Source organism: Embiotoca jacksoni, unplaced genomic scaffold (assembly GCF_022577435.1).
Source record: "Embiotoca jacksoni isolate LCO1_2020_lvr unplaced genomic scaffold, fEmbJac1.0.p SCAF_54, whole genome shotgun sequence".
NCBI classification, from domain to species: Eukaryota; Metazoa; Chordata; class Actinopteri; family Embiotocidae; genus Embiotoca; species Embiotoca jacksoni.
In genome coordinates, this window is record NW_027185408.1 from 430,249 (window position 1) to 449,253 (window position 19,005).

At 42.7% G+C, this 19,005-nt stretch overlaps 1 protein-coding gene across 2 annotated transcripts; it reads right to left on the reverse strand.

Annotated features, from left to right (window-relative positions):
- Positions 1–7,005: 7,005 nt before the first annotated feature.
- txlnba (taxilin beta a) lies at positions 7,006–15,905 on the reverse strand. Of its 2 annotated transcripts, none has more exons than XM_069172574.1 (12): positions 15,810–15,905; positions 13,319–13,523; positions 13,155–13,227; positions 12,669–12,754; positions 12,010–12,138; positions 11,700–11,894; positions 11,424–11,543; positions 10,522–10,596; positions 9,293–9,385; positions 9,058–9,153; positions 7,398–8,556; positions 7,006–7,297 (listed from the first exon to the last, which is right to left on the reverse strand). In XM_069172574.1, exons 2-11 carry the CDS (start codon positions 13,511–13,513, stop codon positions 7,405–7,407), a joined length of 2,214 nt encoding a protein of 737 aa, XP_069028675.1. In that variant the 5' UTR covers positions 13,514–13,523; positions 15,810–15,905; the 3' UTR covers positions 7,006–7,297; positions 7,398–7,404. The 2 variants fall into 2 exon arrangements, with proteins under 2 accessions (XP_069028675.1, XP_069028676.1); XM_069172575.1 differs by lacking the exon at positions 10,522–10,596 and adding an exon at positions 10,644–10,718.
- Positions 15,906–19,005: the final 3,100 nt, after the last annotated feature.

Genomic DNA, 19,005 nt, shown 5'->3' on the forward strand with positions numbered 1-19,005 from the left:
AAAGGCGGTGTTTTATATTTGGACTTTTCATGTAACGTTCAAAGGCAGCAGTGAAACGCCGGGAAGCTGCGTGTTGTTTTTTGGGGGGTCATTTTGGGGATAAAATGCTCAAAACTAAAAAAAAAAAAAAAATAGAAAATCTCTCAAAATAACGCCGAGTAAAGTCTCACTTCAAACAGAAGCTCAGTCGTCACGCTGCAGAAGGACCTGGAGCTTTGTTTGTGTCGGCTGCTTAAAGAAGGAGAATAATGGTGAAATAGATGCAACGTGGCTTTTAAGGTTTCGTGTTGAGTAAAGAAAAAAAAATGACACAATAAAGAGAGCGCTTGAATGGATGAATCATGAAACAGGACAAATGCGTCAAAAGAAGCTTTTAGCAGCTTTGTGTTGTTTTATCAAGATGACAAAAAAGGCCACGAGAGAACAACGAACAAAGCAAAATGATGGCAACGTCAAGCAGGAGGAGAAAATAACAACTCAAACATCCGATTGAGAAAAAAAAAGAGAAAATGTCCAATAAGTTTTTAAGGTCAGTGTATTTAAAAGCCCGACGGCTCATTTGATATTTTAAAACATCTTTTGAAGACGTCGCAGGTGGATTTTGAAGTGAAGTCACTGCAAGAAAAACCTTTAATTAGGGCCCGAGCACTGATGGTGCGAAAGCCCTGTTGTTATCCAAGCGATTATTATGATTCTCCGTAAACAACTACATTTTTGCAGGCTTTATCATATTCAAAAACTGATGGTACACCCGTCTCTCCTGGCGAAAATGTTGTTATTTTAGTGGAGTCGCGAGTGGGCGTGGCCAAATGGCTCGCTAGCGCCCCCTAAACAGATGCCCTGGTGGCTCCATTTACCTACATGCACAAAATCCGGTGAACACGTGTATCACACCTAGATGTACAAAAAAGTTACATTGCACCATTACGTCAACTCAACAGGAAGTCCGCCATTTTGAATTTAGTTGCCATTTTTGGCGATTCGAACATGTTGTACTTTAACAAACTCCTCCTTCAGACTTTATTGGACCGACTTGAAATTGAGTCTTTGCCCTCTTAACATGTTTGGAAGTAAAAGTTATCATAGGAATTTGTTTTCGTCGATCGGTGTGCCCGTGGCGGCCAAAAAGGGACCCAAAAGTCATACTATAGCATGTCGTCCAAAATATGATATAAAAGTCATACTATAGGATGTCATCCAAAAAGTGACCCAGAAATTACTTTTAGGTCACTTTTTGCTGTTGTATGACTTTTTTTTTCATAATTTGGATGATTTTTTTAAAAGTCATTATAAAGGGGGTAATTGAACCTCCAACCCTCTTACTGAGAGGCAGCAGTGCTAACTATTGTACCACCAATCTTCCCAGGTGATGGTCAGCATTGTGACAAATCTTTGGCTCACTACAACCTATAACTCCACCGCCATAAATATTCATTCAAATGCGACCAAAATTGCCGCAGACATTCTTTGGATAGTAGATATACATGTTTTCAAGGGGGTCTGCAGTGATATTAAATATCTTCCTGTAATGTGTTGTGTATGCAAAACTTTTTCAATTTCCCCAAACGTTTCAACTTCACTAAAAGTTGAATCACCATCAACAGGTGGAATCTGAACCATTAATATCAACCTTGGTGAAGTAGAATCTTTTACCTGTTGAGTTAACCAGACTGTCGGCTGAGTCTCTGGAAGCTCTGAGTGAACTCCGTGAAACTCTTTCTCCTGACGGGATTCGTCCTCCGGCACCGAAGGTGGTCCAGCGGTCTACAACGCCGACTCAGAGCTGGAAACGACCTCATGAAGACACGGGTTCAAGCCATGCCCAGGTAACACACACACTAAACGGGTTACCCGCCGAGGTAATGTTCACGGGTTACCCGCCGAGATAACACACACGCTTCACGGTTTACCCGCCGAGGTAACACACACAGTTTACGGTTTAGTGAGTGCCCCTTCATAAGCCTCAAGGTTCACGGAAAGCAAATCCCTCTAAGGGTAAGCTACAAAGGTTCAGTTTTGTACCTGCAGTCATACTAATACCAAACCAAAGGTCAACAATACAAAACTAAACAAAAAAAAAAAGTCCAAAAGTGACTTTTGTTTTTCATATTTTGGACATGATATAGTATGACACAGTGGTGTTAGAGCAGTTGCTCAGTGAGAAGTAACTTGAGGCATGCATGTCAGTTCAGAAAAAGGTTATACTCCAAAAAGTCATGAAAAGTCATCCAAAATATCCAAAGTATGTTGTCCAAAATATTCAAAGAAAGTCATACTTTTGGCATGTCATCCAAAAAGTCATCCAAAATTCATTTTTGTATAGAGTATAAAGTATATAGTATATAGTATATAGTATAGCCAGGGCGATGCGGCTAAGTTTGATGTTTGGCCGTGACACAGGAAGTTGATGTTTAAGGTCAAACGATGCTCCAAACCTCATGAAACATGTGTGAAGCTTGTGTTGTGTTGTGTTGTGTTGTGTTGTGTTGTGTTGTGTTGTGTTTTGTGTTCATTACAGGCAGCATCCAGCAGATGATGTCTCTATCAGTCCAACGCGCATCATCAGCTGTGCACTGAGCCGAGACGGCATCAGTGAGGACAGGACACCGAGACAACCGTGACACCGAGACAGGAACAGGACAAACATCTGGACCCAAATTCACACCACGGTACCGCCGTCCTGCGATGATCCGCCCCGCCCTCATCGGTTTCACCTGTCCCTCGTGGTTTTCCTCTCCTCTCCTCGTGCCTCATCCCCGTTCTTTATATTGGTTTTCCTGTTTTCGGACCCGTTTGTAATCCTGCTCCAGTTTTTATGTTTTTTTTTGCGACCTGCTAACCGAACGAGTCGCACCACAACCTCTCAAACCGAGTCTGAACCACCAAACAGACAAAAACCTCCACGTGGTTCTCTGGAAGACGAGCCGCTGCTACGCGGCAGGAGCTGTCACAAAGACGTTAGCGCCAGCTAATCTTCAAACACTTCTCCACGCTCATCCGTTGAGTAACTCGCAGGCTGAAGCTCAGATTAATATGAAGCAGATGAAACAGAGGAATCCAGTCCTGGACCTTCGTAGCGGGACCCACCGTCAGGATGCTTAAGGAGGAATGTCACGTGTTCGTGAGGCACTTCATATGCCTGATGTTGATCTGATCATGCGGCAGCACATGCAGAAAGACTTTCATAAACAAAGGGAGCAGTCCGAGGGAGAAGGTGATTCCCTGAAGGGAAACAGTGTGAGATCTGGATTCATGCACAAGCTCATGATTTTCTGACGTACAATCGCTGACCCGAGATCAGTCATCCTTGTTCCTTGAATCAAAATTATACAAACGATACAATAAAAAAAGATAATAAACGGGGCGAAATGTCATCTGTGAGATCCGCCTTCATGCCTTCAGGAGAATTTACAAAGCAGCAGTTGATGAGAATCTATTTTGTCGTCATCTCTGTTGAAATTGTGCAGTTTGTGTGTGCATGTGTAAGAACTGGGACGTTTCTCTGCTTTGGTGAAAGAGTTTTTCCACTATTGGAGTGTAGGACTTGAATTTTAAGTTTTAAATTTCAGGGTGAAAATGGGACGAAGGACCATGTCTGGAAGTGGTCAAAATATAAGACGTAATCTTCCTCTGGAAAATGAGCTTTAAAAGTGAGGGTGGTCTTATACTGGAGGACGAGACCGTAACGTGTTTCCGACATCAGATGTGGTCGTTGAATGGAGAAAAAAGAAGATTTATATAAGATTATATGGTTTGGAAAAAGATCCTGGTTTGAGTTATGTGAGGAAAAGCTCTCCTGAGTGAAAGTCTTGGGTTTCTTCCATCCAACCCCCACTTGACCCCCGTTTTATAACATGATGCTGCATAACACAAAAGGCATCTCATGCATATGTCTTAGAGGCCAAAAGGAACGTCGCTTCTCTCTGTGACAGAACGATGGTTTAAGACGCATCAGAAATGACAACAGATTCGACCTGCGGGAGTTTGTGAACGCTCCTTGAAAGGGTTTCCACGAGTCTCCAAACGTTCTTTTATCTGAGAGCTCTTCATGTTTAGTGATATAAGATTTAACCAGGGAGACCAGGAAGCTCGCAAGCGTCGGGTTGGAAACCCGCTGGAATAGAGTCTCCCGGCATCTTTTAAATAAATTTGTCAAACAGTGAAGGTTACAGATAATCCGAAAACGGTTTTGAGTTTCAAGAGTTTCAACAGTAGAAAGCTGCAACTGACTGAAGTCTGAAATATGAGTGCATTTCAGGCTTCAGATTATCTCAGGAAAACGAGTGTCAAAGGGTTTCCAATCCTTAAAAAAGATGTCTCGTATCTAAGCAGATGTTTTCAGTGCCTGTAACTCCGCCCACTTTAATAATCACCACCGGTAACAGCTGATTTGACAGATTTGAATGGTGGCAGTTTGCAGCTCACTGAAATCCTTCTGATCGAGGACGTTTCCGACCATAATGTCCCCGTCTTTGTCTCAACACTTAAGGGAAGACGCTTTCCCGTTTCAGCATGGCAGCGATCCAGTTCACAAAGCTTCATAAAGAAACGGGTTTCCCAGTTTGGGATCAAACATCTGGATCTGGAACGACCGACGGTGAGCCCGACCTTCGGCCGTCCGAACGGGAGCAAACACCTGAAAGCAGAAGGCTGTTGGAGCGGATCGTTCATGAATACGAAGACATACTTCTGGTCTGATGGTGTGAGGCCAGCTGGTTATTTCTAGGTTTGTTAATAAAAGCACAGGAAGGTAAGTCTTCGAGGCAGGAAGTGGATTGATGGCGGGTCAAGCAGGTAAAACATTAACGTCTGCCTCCTCTCTCTTTCTGTCTGTCACTGTAATTTCACACATCCCGTGTTTTCGGGCTGACAATACTGAAAAATGCAGCTCGGCTTAGTTTAATCGCCCACACAGGGAGAAACTCTCCTCCTGCGTGGAGACAGGCGTCTTGCATGTTTCCTGCAGATAGGCAGGCGAGAGCGCCGCTTACATTTCCCCACCTGCAGGTTCCTATTGAGCGCTAACATACTTACATTGTCAGGATTTGAAGCTGAACCCTTTCCAAGGATCCGAGTGTTCGCTCTTCGAATGAGCTGCGGCTGAAAGCGTCTTCATTTAGTTTCCATCAACTTTAAATTAACTAGAATACGTGAAACAAGCTACAGGAAAAACGGTTTGGCTGCAGGCCTGTAGGACACAAAAGAAACAACCTCTGGTTTCTGTTTTTTCAGGTCATTTGGAGACCTGAGGTGATAATAATTTCCAGCTCTTTAAAGGTCCCATATTGTATAAATCTAGACGTTCTTTTGTAATTGTAAAGCAGGTCGAGGTGCTATAGATACTGCAAATGTGTCAAAACACTAAATCCACGAAGAAAACAATACAGCTCGAGTTTAGCAACTTCCCTGCTAACAGAGTTATGGTCTAAACTTCACAATCAAACTAAAAAAAAACTAAAAAAAAAGTCCAAACTGTTGAAGTCTGGATTTCCTTTGTTCAACAAGTTTAACCAGGTGAGCTGACTTCCTAATCAGATTCTGTAGCTCCGCCCACATAGGAAGCCGGAAACATCTGATGTTTGGTTGAATCTCTGCGTGATGAACTTTATTTGAGGACAAGATTATTACTTAAAGAACCTCTAGTATAAAACTGTCTCTGCTCAGATCCTCCACATGGACTCATTAATTCAACTCTTATCTTTTGTCACGAGATCGGAAATCTTAAAACAAAAAAATGCTGCACTTCCGCCTCTCTCCCGTATCTCCGTCCTCTTCTCCGCCTCCCTTTATTAGTCCCTTATCTGACATTTTATAGAAACCCTTTGTACTTCGCGCTGCGCTGTGTCCGCTTTTTAATTTATTTTATTCTGTGATTCTTTTGCTTTTTCTTGCACAAAATGTGGCGCCGAAGTGAAGCTCGGAGGAAATGAATCTGTTCCTCTTATCTCGCCTGTTAATTGTCCTTTGCTCTGATGTCCGTGATGTTTCCGAGGTCTCATTCATGTGGTCACCTCTGAGCCCAGCTGCTCTCATTTATTGCAGAGAAATTAAGATTGTTCCACGATTAAACTCATTTTGAGTCAATTTGGGTCAAATCAGAAGCTCTGAATGAACATTTTACTTCTCTAAAAATCCAATAATAACCTTTTATTTTTAAGTAACGCTAGTTTTGTACCCATAACTCAGTCATTGTGTTATACTTATGTTGAAGTTGGAATTATTTATAATTTATCTAAAATGTAAGTCATTACTATTATCATTATTTAAAATGTTATTTACTCAAATTGAACCCCTTATATTTCATTCTTATAAGGTTAAATTTGTTAAGATGTTTTCTTTCTAATCTGTTTTTGTTCATTTTTACTTACATTTTGTTTTGTTATTGTTATTTTACGTCTATCTTAATGTGCATAAGTCTCCTGATCAATTTTTACATTTGAATTGTGTGAAATGTGCTATATGAATAAAGTTTCATTGACTTTTGAAGAGGCCAGACATTTAAATATATCTTTTTTTATATTGCCTCCTTCATGAACTACAATCGTAAAATAAAGAGCTCTGTCTCCATCTAGTGGCTGCAAGGCTGAACTGCACTCTTGATATAATTCATAACCCTTCACGTGGTTATGCGGATATTTCCCCAAAAAAATTCAGTGCAGGTGCTTGTAGGTGGCGCTACACTTTATTACCAAACAGAGTTTCAACAAAAAATGTGTCTGTACTTATGATTTATTTTAGTTAAGGGATAAAGTTGTGTTTGTGTCTTTCTTGTCCTCCTATCATTATGAGGATCGACTCTCAGACCGTACAAGTGAGGACCGTTTGAATAACGAGGACATGAGCCTTGATTTTATGAAACGTTCTTCTGCAGGCTTTGGTTTCTTTTTCTCACAAGTATGTCAAATTGAAATGTGTGTGGTTTATAAACATGCGAGAAATATTGATGTGGAAGCTACAAGATTGTCGATGTTCAGGCTACGAATGGACAAAATAGAAAAATGCAAGTTTGTCAAAAAAAAAAGTCACTTTATTGGAGTAGTCTTTTTTTTTTTTTTTTACTGGCTACCAAACTATGCCTTTCTTACACATTGTTTTACATAAGGCACAGACCTTTTACTCTACATGGCTAACAGTACATATTCGGGTCAGTTTGGCCGTTCATTCCGTCGGGCCGAACCGAATCTTGATTCTGACGTTTGAACTGTAAAATACAGTCGGTTCGTTTGTCCGTTCTCACCTGGTGACGAAGATGAGAACACCTCGGCTGCACCGGCCGGGACAAACCAAAGATTTGAACCTTTACAAAAGGAAGTCGCAAAGGCACAGTAGGATTTCAGTTACAAACACACACACACAATCCTCAAAATACACCACAAACACACACATCTTCTACACACCTGAAGTTTAGCTCGTGCTCTTGCCGTTCCTCTTCTTCTTTTTCTTCAGCGCCTGCTTCTTGGAATCGGCGGTGTCGGAGGAGGCAGCAGTTTTAGACGTGTTTTCAGAAGGTGGAGTCGACTCAGAGGATTTTGACGCCTCTACTGGTTCAGCCGGCTGCTGCTGGACCTTCTGGACCTCCACTGGTACCGCTGGTTTCACTTCAACTGTCGTTGACTCTGTTGGTGGATCAAGCTTTGCTCCCTCAGGTTCTGGTGTCGGTACTGGTTCAGCTGGCTGATGTTGGACCTTCTGGACCTCCACTGGTACCGCTGGTTTCACTTTGACCTTTACTGACTCTGTTAGGGGATCAAGCTTTGCTCCCTCAGGTTCTGGTGTCGGTACTGGTTCAGCTGGCTGATGTTGGACCTTCTGGACCTCCACTGGTACCGCTGGTTTCACTTCGACCTTTACTGACTCTGTTAGGGGATCAACCTTTGCTCCCTCAGGTTCTGGTGTCGGTCCCGGTGCAGCAGGCAGCTGCTGGATCTCCTCCTTAACTTGTTGCAACTCTACAACCAGGACTGGTGTCTGAACCTTCAGATTCGGTTCTGCCGGTGTCTCTTCGGGTGTTGGAGCTCCTGGTGTGGGCACCGTTTGGTTTTGAACCTCTTCAACCTTCAACTCTGGGTGATCCGATTTTACATCTTCCACCCGCTCAGGAGCTGAAACCTGATCCTTTTGGACCTCAGGTTTGGTTTTGAAGTTGTCAAACGCCGAAGCAACCAAGTCTTCCTCGAGGTCCGCCTCATTATCCTCCTTTTCGTCTTTGTCGGCCGGTGTGGAAAACAGGGAGGCAGCAAAGTCCTGCAGCTTGGCCTGCTCCTCCTTCAGACGGCTCATGCCCTCCGATAGAACCGGGTCCTGCTGCTGGAGCTCCTGGAGGTCCTGCAGGTCCTCGGGAGTCATCACAGCAGATTTGTTGGCACCCTCAGCGTCGGGTTTGTCTTCAGGTTCAGAGCAGCCGGAGAACTTTGAGTTCACGTTGGAGTTGGCGAGGCGGACGTCTTTGATCTTGTCGTACAGGACCGTCCTCTCGTCCTGAAGGGTGCGACACAACTTCTCCAGCTTCGCAATCTTCAGGACAAACGTATCGTACTCTCGGCATTTCTCGGCCCTCTAGAAGAAGACGGAGGAGACGAGGTGAAGACAATCAGCCGCAAAGGAAAGTGAGACGAGATGAGAAGGAGACTACAAAACACGAAAACTACGAATAATCAGATCATTGATGCTATTGTCCTCTAAACTCACTTTTCACTGGTCTACTTGCTTCAGAGGAACTGAAACCTGACAAGTCCGTCAACCTGACTGGGTCAACTTGTCTGCAATAAGTTTTGGCTCAAATTTAATTGGGTATCTCTTTTTTGGAAAATGAATTTATGCACATCTGGTCAGGACAGATTTGTCTCGGGCGTGTGTTGAGTTTTGTTGAACAGTTTGGACTCTTTAAGACCTTAAAATCTCTGGAAACCAAAAGTATAAAGAATGTGCGGCCACAACAATCTTCAGTTTGAAATATCTGGTGTTTTACCAAATGTACTTACATTGTTTAAGTCATGCAGCGACGTCACAGTATAATTTCAAGACTTTCAAAACTCGCCGCCATCGTTAACAACATACCTCTTCCATCATATCATTCAGAGCCTTGTTGCAATTCTCGAACCTCGTCCTCCACAGCGTCGACTCTTTCTCCACCTTCTTCATCTTGTCGGACATCTGAAAACGGTGAATGAGTTTAAACCGACAGAGCTGTGCTGAAAGGTCCGTTTCAACGTCAACAAAGTCAGACGTGTTGGAAATACGTCCTAAGATCATGGAACCACTTTTTTCAGAAGCTTCAGAGGTCAGCACCTACATTGTCCATCTCCTTCTTGAAGCGGACGTAGATTTCGTTGCTTTTGGACAGCGTTTCCTGAAACTCGTCGAACTTCTGAGCGTAGAGGGTCAGCTGTGGATGGACGGAGAGACGAGCAAGTCAGACATCAATCACTCATCAATTGAACTTTTTCCATATTTTTTTGAATATTTTAAAATGGAATCATCCCGGAAGCCCTGACTATATATGTACATATATATATATATATATATATATATATATATATTTATTTATTTACTATAGCTCTGTTCAAATGGCCGTTGTATTAACCGTGTTCAGGAGAAAACTCCATACGAACGGCGCCCTCTTGTGGTGTTCATGACGTCAGAACTTTCGAGTTCACGATTTGCTCCGCGTTTGCTGACGTTTACAGAAATAGCGGACGCGACCGAAGCTCACTTTTGGTTGGATGTTAAGCTGACATGTTGTAAGTTTAGTCCCGTACGGTTTGTCTTCATAACTTAATAATAAGTCGGAGCAAAATGTTTTCATGCCTTTGCATTTCGACAGTCTCCTCACGACTTGACCACTTCAGTGTCGATTGTACATGTTAAGCACAAGATCATGAGTTCCACTTGAAGGCAGCATATCATCTACTTTTCCATGAGTGAAAAGATGCAGCGGTCTCCTTTTATGTTGGATTGCAATTAAAAGTTCTGCAGACTGTCAAATCCTGAATCCTGAACAAAGATCATGTTTTAAACCGAAACAATTCACACAAACATGCTACACTGACATTTTATTTGACCATAAAACACGACAGTAATACAAAATTTCTCAATAAATAAAGCACCAATCAAACAAACAAGCTAATTGGGCTAGCTAACAGATCAGATTTTAGCCTACTTTACCAACTTTTCGCTGTTTCTGGAATAAAAAAAAAAAAAATCTTAACTCTGTTTGTTCCCACATAAATAAAACTTAAATCATATTGGAGGAAAAAAAAAAAGATAGAAAATTTGTCCTTCTTAAAGCGGAGAAGCTAAATGCTAACTAGCCTAATCATGAGATAATGAACATCAGTGGGGATTTTTTTTATTTTTTTTATTCCTGGCAGTCAGGAGACGTTTCAGGTCCCTCATTACATAAAATACATCAAATGATTAAATTATTTCTACATTTCCAGTCCTGTCGGAAACCACGTTTCCACTCGGACCCGACCGGTCGGTCAGTCGGTCGCTCGGTCAGTCGGGTCCGTGAATATTCACCTGTGCCTGCATGACAGTCGCCTGCTCTCTGAGTGTCTGAGCCTGCAGTTTCCACTCAGCGGCCTGAACCAGTAACTGGTTAGAAGAGAACAGACAGAGGCGCGTTACAGACGTGTCTTTACCTTCTTCTTCATGGTCAGCTCCTGCTCCTTCATAGCGAAGCATTTCTTTGTTTTGTCAATAGCCTCCCTAAGCAACTACGGTGACAGAGACAACACAGTCAATCTGCGTGACCTTCACACGGGATAACTCATGTCTCATCGAGCATAAAGCAAACGATAACATGGACATACACAATTGCTGCGTGCAGTTATGGATGTTAATACACTTTAAAATTAGAGCTGAAGTTTAGCTTTACTGTAGATGAACAATCAGGCAAACGTGTGAAATACAGCGTAATAAATAAAGTATTAACAGTAGTGGAAGAAAACACGAATAAGATTTATGTCAAACAGAAATATATTGATAAATATGTGACACCACATAGAATTGAACAAATGATAACCTTAATGATGAGTTGTGACTTTTTTATTGACCCCTGTCTGCAGCGCCCCCTGGTGTTTTTTTACGTGTGGAGGCTCATCCTTTTAATTATGTTTGGCATCAGCTCCAAAAAGATTATTTGTTGAGGAAAACAAAAAACCTGCTGTTTTGGAGAGATTTGACACTTAAGTACAAGTGTTGTTTACATGAGACGATGTTCATCGTTAAACAGAGGAGCGTACAACAGGTCCAAAAGAGCGACTGCAGAGAAGGGTTCAATAAAACCTGCTGCATTAAAGCAGAGATCAGAAACAAACTGATCCAACAGCTACATTTGTTTTAATTTAAAAAAGTCCTTGAAATAAGGATATGATGACATCATAAACCGAAGCATACAGCGTGAGCTCGCTGCCACTCACATATTCCTTCTCTCTCTTGTGTCGTTCTTCGGCTTCGGTCAGCAGAGCGTTCGACTGCTGCAGTTTGGCTTCGGTCAGTTTGTGCTGCAGGTCGCGGTGCTTGTTGATCTTCTCCAAACCCTGCAGGAGGAGGAGGAGGAAAAGGAGGAGGAGGAGGAGAAGGAGGAGGAAGAGAAAGAGAAAGAGGAAGAGGAAGAGGAGCATCCATTGTTAGCAGAGACGATCTCAAACGGTTGCATCCACATGCAGACTGAACACGTTGACCTTTGACCTCACCTCCTCCCTGCGCTCACACTGGGACATGAGGCCCTCCAGCTTGTCGGTCAGGTTGGAGTTTTCGAGACACAGCTTGTCGTTGCGGGTGCTGTGCTGCTCGATCTGAGTCTGGATCTCCGTCAGCATTTCCTGGAAGTGGGAGGTGATCTGGGTCCTCTTCTCCTCGTCCTCCGTGCAGCGCCGCAGCGTCTCCTCCTGGTGCAAGAAAACAAAAAAGGGGTTTGAGTGTTGTGGTCCCTCGTGGTGTCGTGACCCCGACCCCAACCCCGACCCCGGCCCAAACCCGACCCAAACGCCGACCCTCACGTACCCTCAGCACGTTGTAGTGCGACTGCAGATCTCTGCACAGAGTCTCCAGTTTGCTACGAGCCGCGACGCTGCCGCGACGCTGCTCCATCAGGATGGAGATCCTCTGCTCATCGCAGCGCTGCGAAGCTGCCTGGAAAAAAAAAACACACACATGGAGGAGGTCAAGCTTGTTTATGCAACTGTTGTTTCAATTTAAAAGTTGAAAAAGAGACGGGATGTGTCTGTGTAAAAATTCCAGAAAGAAAACACTAAATGTAATCCAGTCTCACGATAAAGCGTGAAATAGACACGTTTTGGGCTGTCAAGGCGTGAAAGTTACACATTTTGAAAGTGTGAAACTTTCACGTAAATGTCATGTGACCAAGGTCCGACAAAAGAGGCAACAAAAGACATTTGTCGACGGTATTCAGAGGAAGAAGAAGTGGCTGGGTGGCGTTAGTCAGATGAGGTTTGAATCCAGGAGATGAAAATGCCTTTGTAGAGTAGTTTTTTGTGTTTTAGCAAATACTATCATTTCCCTGTAAACCACATGACTCTACGCATGCATTAGGCTTCATTTTTGCCCGCTACAAGAAAACGTGAAACTTTCACGCCTTAGACAGAGCAAAGCGTGTCTATTCCACGTTTTTCTGTGTAAATGTCTGATGGAGAGTTTCTCACCAGCTCGGTGTACTTCCTGACCAGATCCTTCAGTTTTTCCTCCGGAGAAGAAAGCTTGTTCAGACTCTGCATGATGGAAGACACCTCTGTGGAGAGGAAGAAGCATTTATTACTTTTTAGAGACTTTTTTTCCCAAGAAAGACCTAAAATGGCATTATGGGAAATGTGGGATCGGATGTTCATAGAAGTGAGATTAGTCTTTTCATTTCATCATTTCAGCTCATCAAACAGTCGTGGTTTGTTTTTGCAGATCATTTTCTTTCGTCTCTCTTTCCATCATTTTCCTGTCGACACTTCATTGTCTCAAAAACAAAAAAAATAAATAAAAAAATAACCACGACTGAACTGCCATCCAGACAAAGTGAGAAACCGAGCTCATAAAATCACCACGAACTGGGACATGTGGTTGCAGGACTTAATGTGAAGTTGGTTCTGGTTGTCGGTGGGTGGGTTCTGGAACGGTTCTGGAGGATCTTTAACACTCACCTGTTTCCGTGGCAGCTGTGATGTCATCTTTTGCCTCCTGCATCATCAGTTCCATCTCGGCCTCCTCCACAATCTGTCACATCCAAAACATTAGAAAACTTTCTCTGATGTGCCGACAGCGTGCAGGTTCTGTAAACTCCCGTAAAACAGTTTGTGTAATTCACCTGTTTGTCCAGCAGGCCGGCCACGGATCCGTGGGTACGGATGATGTCCTCCAGCCGGCGGCTGAACTCCTCCATGTGGTTGAAGGAGGAGTTGCAGGCTGCAGCGTCGCCCTCGGAGCCGTCGGGGTCCGGAGACGAGGACGCCTCGTCCGGCTGGGGGGGAACCAACACCTCCGCTTTCACCGACGTCTCCATCCTCAGTGCCCTGATGGACGGACAGTCAGCGTGAAGCATTACTGCAACTGGTGCCACACATCAATCACAATTTCGGGCGTCTGTCAGTGTCTGAGATGTAGATATTCCACCTTCACACCTCGTACTCTTATGTATTTGAAATTATGTATTTTAAAATGCTCCAAAACTGCATGTTTAAAAAAATATCAATATTACTTCGACCCATCACTTAAACCTCTTTAAGTTGGTTGCTTTATTCTCAAAAGAAGGCATGCTGAGAAAAGAAGAAGAAGAAGAAGAAGAAGAAGAAGAAGAAGAAGAAGAGGGCATGCTGGGAAATGCTAAGAGTGAAATGTTTAGCGTTGAGTGAACAAATAATTTTTTTAAGTACTCTTTTAATGAAAGTAAATAATGTTAATAATAATCATGTTAATGTTTTTGAGGACAAAAAATTGTCCTCAAAAAGCTTCATAAAAACTTGGTTACAAAAACCTGTCAATTAAAGTCCCCATGAGGATAGTAAAACAAGTTTGTGTGTGTGAAGATATTCAGTGCATCTGTTTATCTTCACAGCTCCGTCGCAACATGACTGTCGAGTTAAAATTAGCCGTCGGAGGCATCCGACCACACTGTGTCACACACACACACACACACACACACACACACACACACACACACACACACACACACACACCTGTTGTAGTCTCATCTATTCTGAGAGTGTCCAAATATGGTCAAGCGGCCTGTTACAGCCACACACACACACACACACACACACACACACACACATACACACATACACACACACACACACACACACACACACACACACACACTTCACACACACATACACACATACACACAATGCACACACAGTTTCACTGGAATCAGAGTTTATGTTTTGCTGCTTTGTCTGTTTACCTGCTTCATATTCTTCACCACCTGACTCCTCCCCTACTCTCAAAGCAAAGTTAGTCTCCACCCCCACACATATATATACATATATTGCGCAATCCATCCCTGCCCCTCCCCCGGAATTTTAATCAGATGACCAAAACAAAATATGAACGTATCATCCACATAGGTGTTGAAAACCTGAAACCTACCCAGGAGATGGTGGCCAAAATAATGGAAACACCACCTGAAAATAATCCAGAGCTTAAGCAACCAGAGAAACACGTAGCTGAAGGAAGCAAAAAGCAAAAAGATGTGAAAAGTTTCAGTTTTTATCAACTAAAACTTCATCTCGCTGATGTTTTGAATTTTAGATTTTTTTTTAAAGAGATCTTTCCACATCTAAAAATACTCAGCGATAATCCTTCAAATGAATCCAGTTGACATGATGCCTTCAAAGTTCTTCTCTTCTATCTCTATGCTGTCCTTTTCTCTCTCTGCTCTCCTCTCACCCCAACCGGTCAAGGCAGATGGCTGCCCACCTCTGATCCTGGTTCTGTTAACAGATGTTCTCCACCTCTGATCCTGGTTCTGTTAACAGATGTTCTCCACCTCTGAGCCTGGTTCTGTCGGAGGTTTCTTCCTGTTAAGAGGGAGTTTTTCTTTCCCTCTGTTGGAGGTTTTTCTCCCTTAAAGAGGTTTTTTTTCTCTCCTAGCTTATGTGGGAATTGTTGAATTGTTGAATTGTTGGTTTCTCTGTATAATATTATAAAGTCTTGTTGTAAGGACTTTAATGTGTTAAGTGCAATGAAATAACCTGTGTTGTGACTTGGCGCTGTATAAATAAAGTTGAGTTGAATTGAAAGTAAGAAACATGAGTTTTTGTGAGCAAAACGAAAAAATAAATTTGTGGTTCAAGTGAGTCAAAAAACATCTGATTTAACCAAAAGAGACGACAGACAAATTCATAACTGAAAACCTGAAAGTTAACCAACAGCAGAAAAGAGGCCAAAAAAATCTCAACCGTATTAAATGTGTTAAAGGCAGAAAAAAATAAACTAAAGCAGGTGGAAGTAAAAAGAGAACGTGGATATGGACGTATCACAGATCATTTACAGCCGACACACGGGCAGTGACGAAGCAATTTATGGTGGCGAGGCGGACATTATGGAACCTCTCCAAGTCTTCTTCCAGTGTTGTGCATTAAAGTTAAATCATTAAAGGAACCAGAGGAGCATTTAATTATCTGTAAACACCAACTAAAAACCTTTTAGTGCCCGAAACAGGAACAAATAGTTATTTTTTTTATTTATTTTTTTCTAAACTAGTCATGAAATGAGCCGGCAGGAGTAAAGAAACAAAACAAAAAAACGTGAGTAAAAAAGAGATTTCTAAAGAGGTGGACAATAAATAAAAGTCTTACCGGGATCAGTGGAGTGAAGGAAGGAGGTAAAGAAGAGACAGCAACAGGCAGAGGAAGGATAGTAGGAGGAGGAGGAGGAGGAGGAGGAGGGTCCTTCTGACGGGACGAATGACAGCTGACCCCCAAAATAACCCGAGAGGCTCAGCTCAAGGCCTCACGAGTGGTTCAACATGAGTGGGAACGAAGGAGGGCGGGCCGGAGTGCCGATTGGTCACCGAAAGATATCGAGAGGTCACCGGGAGCTGCTGCTTCTCTGAAGGATGTTGGTCCACATATTTAACCAGTTACCCAGTTCAACATGTCATGTGACTATTTCAATTACTTCATCATTGATTATGTAATGTTTTAAACTGATCAACAATGCAAAGAAATGCTTTTAGACTTGTTTTAGGACGAGTTTTAAGACTGATCATTCTGAGTTTACATCTAAATTTTGTTTTTTATCCCTGGTGTTTATTTTATATATCTGAATTTTATTTATTGATTCGTAAAATGTTGATTCATTGTTTCATTTAAAGTCCTTAATTTTATTTAACCTACATTATATTTGTAAACTTATCGTTCTGTTTGTATGCTTGTTTATTTGTTTGGTTCTTTGTTTTTTTAATGTGTGTATGTTGCTCTGATGTGAAACACTTTGGGCTGCAGGCTTGTATAAAAGGTGCTTTACAAATAAAGCTGAGTTGAGTTAATACATTTATGGTAAAACGGTGTAATATATGGTTGACCAGCGGGGGGCAGCAGTGAACCAGCAGGCTGCTGAAAGTCCTCAGAAACCCCTGTTGAAGCCCCGTGTGTGTGTGTGTGTGTGTGTGTGTGTGTGTGTGTGTGTGTGTGTGTGTGTGTGTGTGTGTGTGTGTGTGTGTGTGTGTGTGTGTGTGTGTGTGTGTACTCAGTCATTGTATCTTTGTGAGGACCAGTGTTATTTTTAGACCATCAAAGTGAGGACATTTTTTGTGGGTCAACACTTGGTTTGAGGGTCAGAGTTAGAGTTAGTTTAGAGTAAAGGTTGGGTATACACACACTTAGTTGTGATAGCTTGTTTGTGTGTACTTGTATTACTCACGTTGTGGGGACATACATCTGTTTACACAGCTGCATCGTGGGGACTTGATCCCGTTTTGGGGACAAAAACAAACACGTCCCTACATGATAAATCATTCAAATTTGAGTGCAAAGACTCTGATGTTTGAGGAGAAACAAACACTCTGAGCTTTTCTGTTTGACACTCACTTAACACTAAAAAATGCACTCATTTACACACACACACACACACACACACACACAGTTAAACAAACTGACGGGCGTTCACCGTGTTCAGATGTAAAAGAGACGACCGTCAGACAGTCCTTCACCTCCCGTTCACACTTCCACTGCTCATCTCATTCAGCTCTCTCTAACCAAATCAATCAAACGCACCATAAGAATATTCCTGATATCCAACCGACCACCTCGTCTCCTAGAAAATGATATTCTTGTAATACTTGGTAGAAATTGATTAAAGTTCATTACTTATGTAGAAAGTGTGAAGAAACATTTGCGATTTCACCATGATGGACCTGAAACTGGAGCAGAGAAACATCAGAGTTTAGGTCAAATTTTTGGGGAAACTGAACATGTCCAACCCGCCCGCTTACAGCCGAGTGTTCCTGAGCCCATGCAATGATTTCCACCACAGAATCAGGGCTGTTTTTAAAGCAGCGCCGCCTGAGGGACCGACAGCCATCCAAGATTAGTTTTCGGTCTTGTCCCTTGTGGCTGATTTTGGGTCATATTTTTGGGGAACAGAACATTTTTAAAACGCTGAGCAGGCGTGTTGTCATGTTGGAGAACCCTGTTGCCACGGCGTCACAGTTCAGGTGGTTTGTGTTTCTCTGGATTTCAAAAGACGCAGCAACAGACGGGAAACTGAAACAAACTGACAAAGAAGAGCACACAGACTAAAATACAACAGGGAGGGAAGGACAACGAGGGACAGGTGAGACTAATCAGGGGGCGGGGCCAAACAATCACACAAAGGACAGGAAGTGAAAACAAGACAAGACACAAGAGGTGAGTGATTTCAAAATCAAACAGGAAACACAAAACCCAGACTGACCTGAAGGTTATTTAAACGGAGATCAGATGGGGAAGCCCGGCCGGCGGGGCATCGAGGGATCGAGGGATCCTCAACCAGCAAATGTTTCAACGTTTCACTGTGAAGAGAAAACAGCTGCTTCCACTTCCTTGAAAAAAAAAAAAGCAGGTCTGGCTCCGACTGTAGCGAAGTCTCTGGATTAAACCATCAGCAGCGCTGTGACAGGCGTCCTGCTCTGATCTCATCTCAAAGTAAAAGTCCCTCGGCGGCGTCCCGTCTGAGCCCTCTGTGATCTCGTTTCAAAATAAAAAGTTCCCAGGAGTGAGCGGCGGTTAAACGGCTCCCCAAGGATCTGCTTTCTTTCTCTTTCTTTTTTTACAGTCGGAGTCTGCCGGCCGCTTGCTGTCAGCAAGTTTCCTCTTTTATTTTTGATCTTCTTCTGTCGTTCTTTTAACACTTATTTTTTTATTTGTGTTTTAAATTAGCTTTTCCTTGCAGTCTTTGGCTTATCCTTCATTTTTGTCTCACTTCCATCTGGTCTTTCCTTTCATCCTGTCTTCTTGCCGTCTGACCAACCTTTTTATCTCTCCCTCCTTCCCTTTATCCTTTCACTTTCTTCTTTCTCTCTATTCTTCCATCTTATTTTGTTCCTTCCTCTTTACAATTTTTTTTCTCCTCTCCCTTCCCTCCTTTCTAACGTTCCTCCTTTGCACCTCAGTTTTCTCTGGGATGTAATCATCGGCTGTATGTAAAAACATTTGCAGTTTCCGGGTCTGAAAAGTGAAGCCGATGCAGAAGTGCCGTAAACTGCAGTACCACTGAGGGCCACCAGGGGCGGGCTCCATAAAACCTCTGTCTCCAGTAGACTCCCATTCAAAAAGCATCAACTTCTCTCCTGAAGTCAGGTTATCTGCAATTTCTGACACACAGCTGTGGAAGAGACCCCGCCTCCTCACATAGTTTACTGATCCACCGCAGGACAGTGCCCAACCCTCTTTAATTTGCTCTTTTATCTGTTCAATAAATTCCTTTCAGAATTCACCATCTTTCACTTTGAGCATTAAAACTGAAGAAAAAACAAGTTTATTCTGACGTCTTCATGTGTTTGGAGTTTTTATG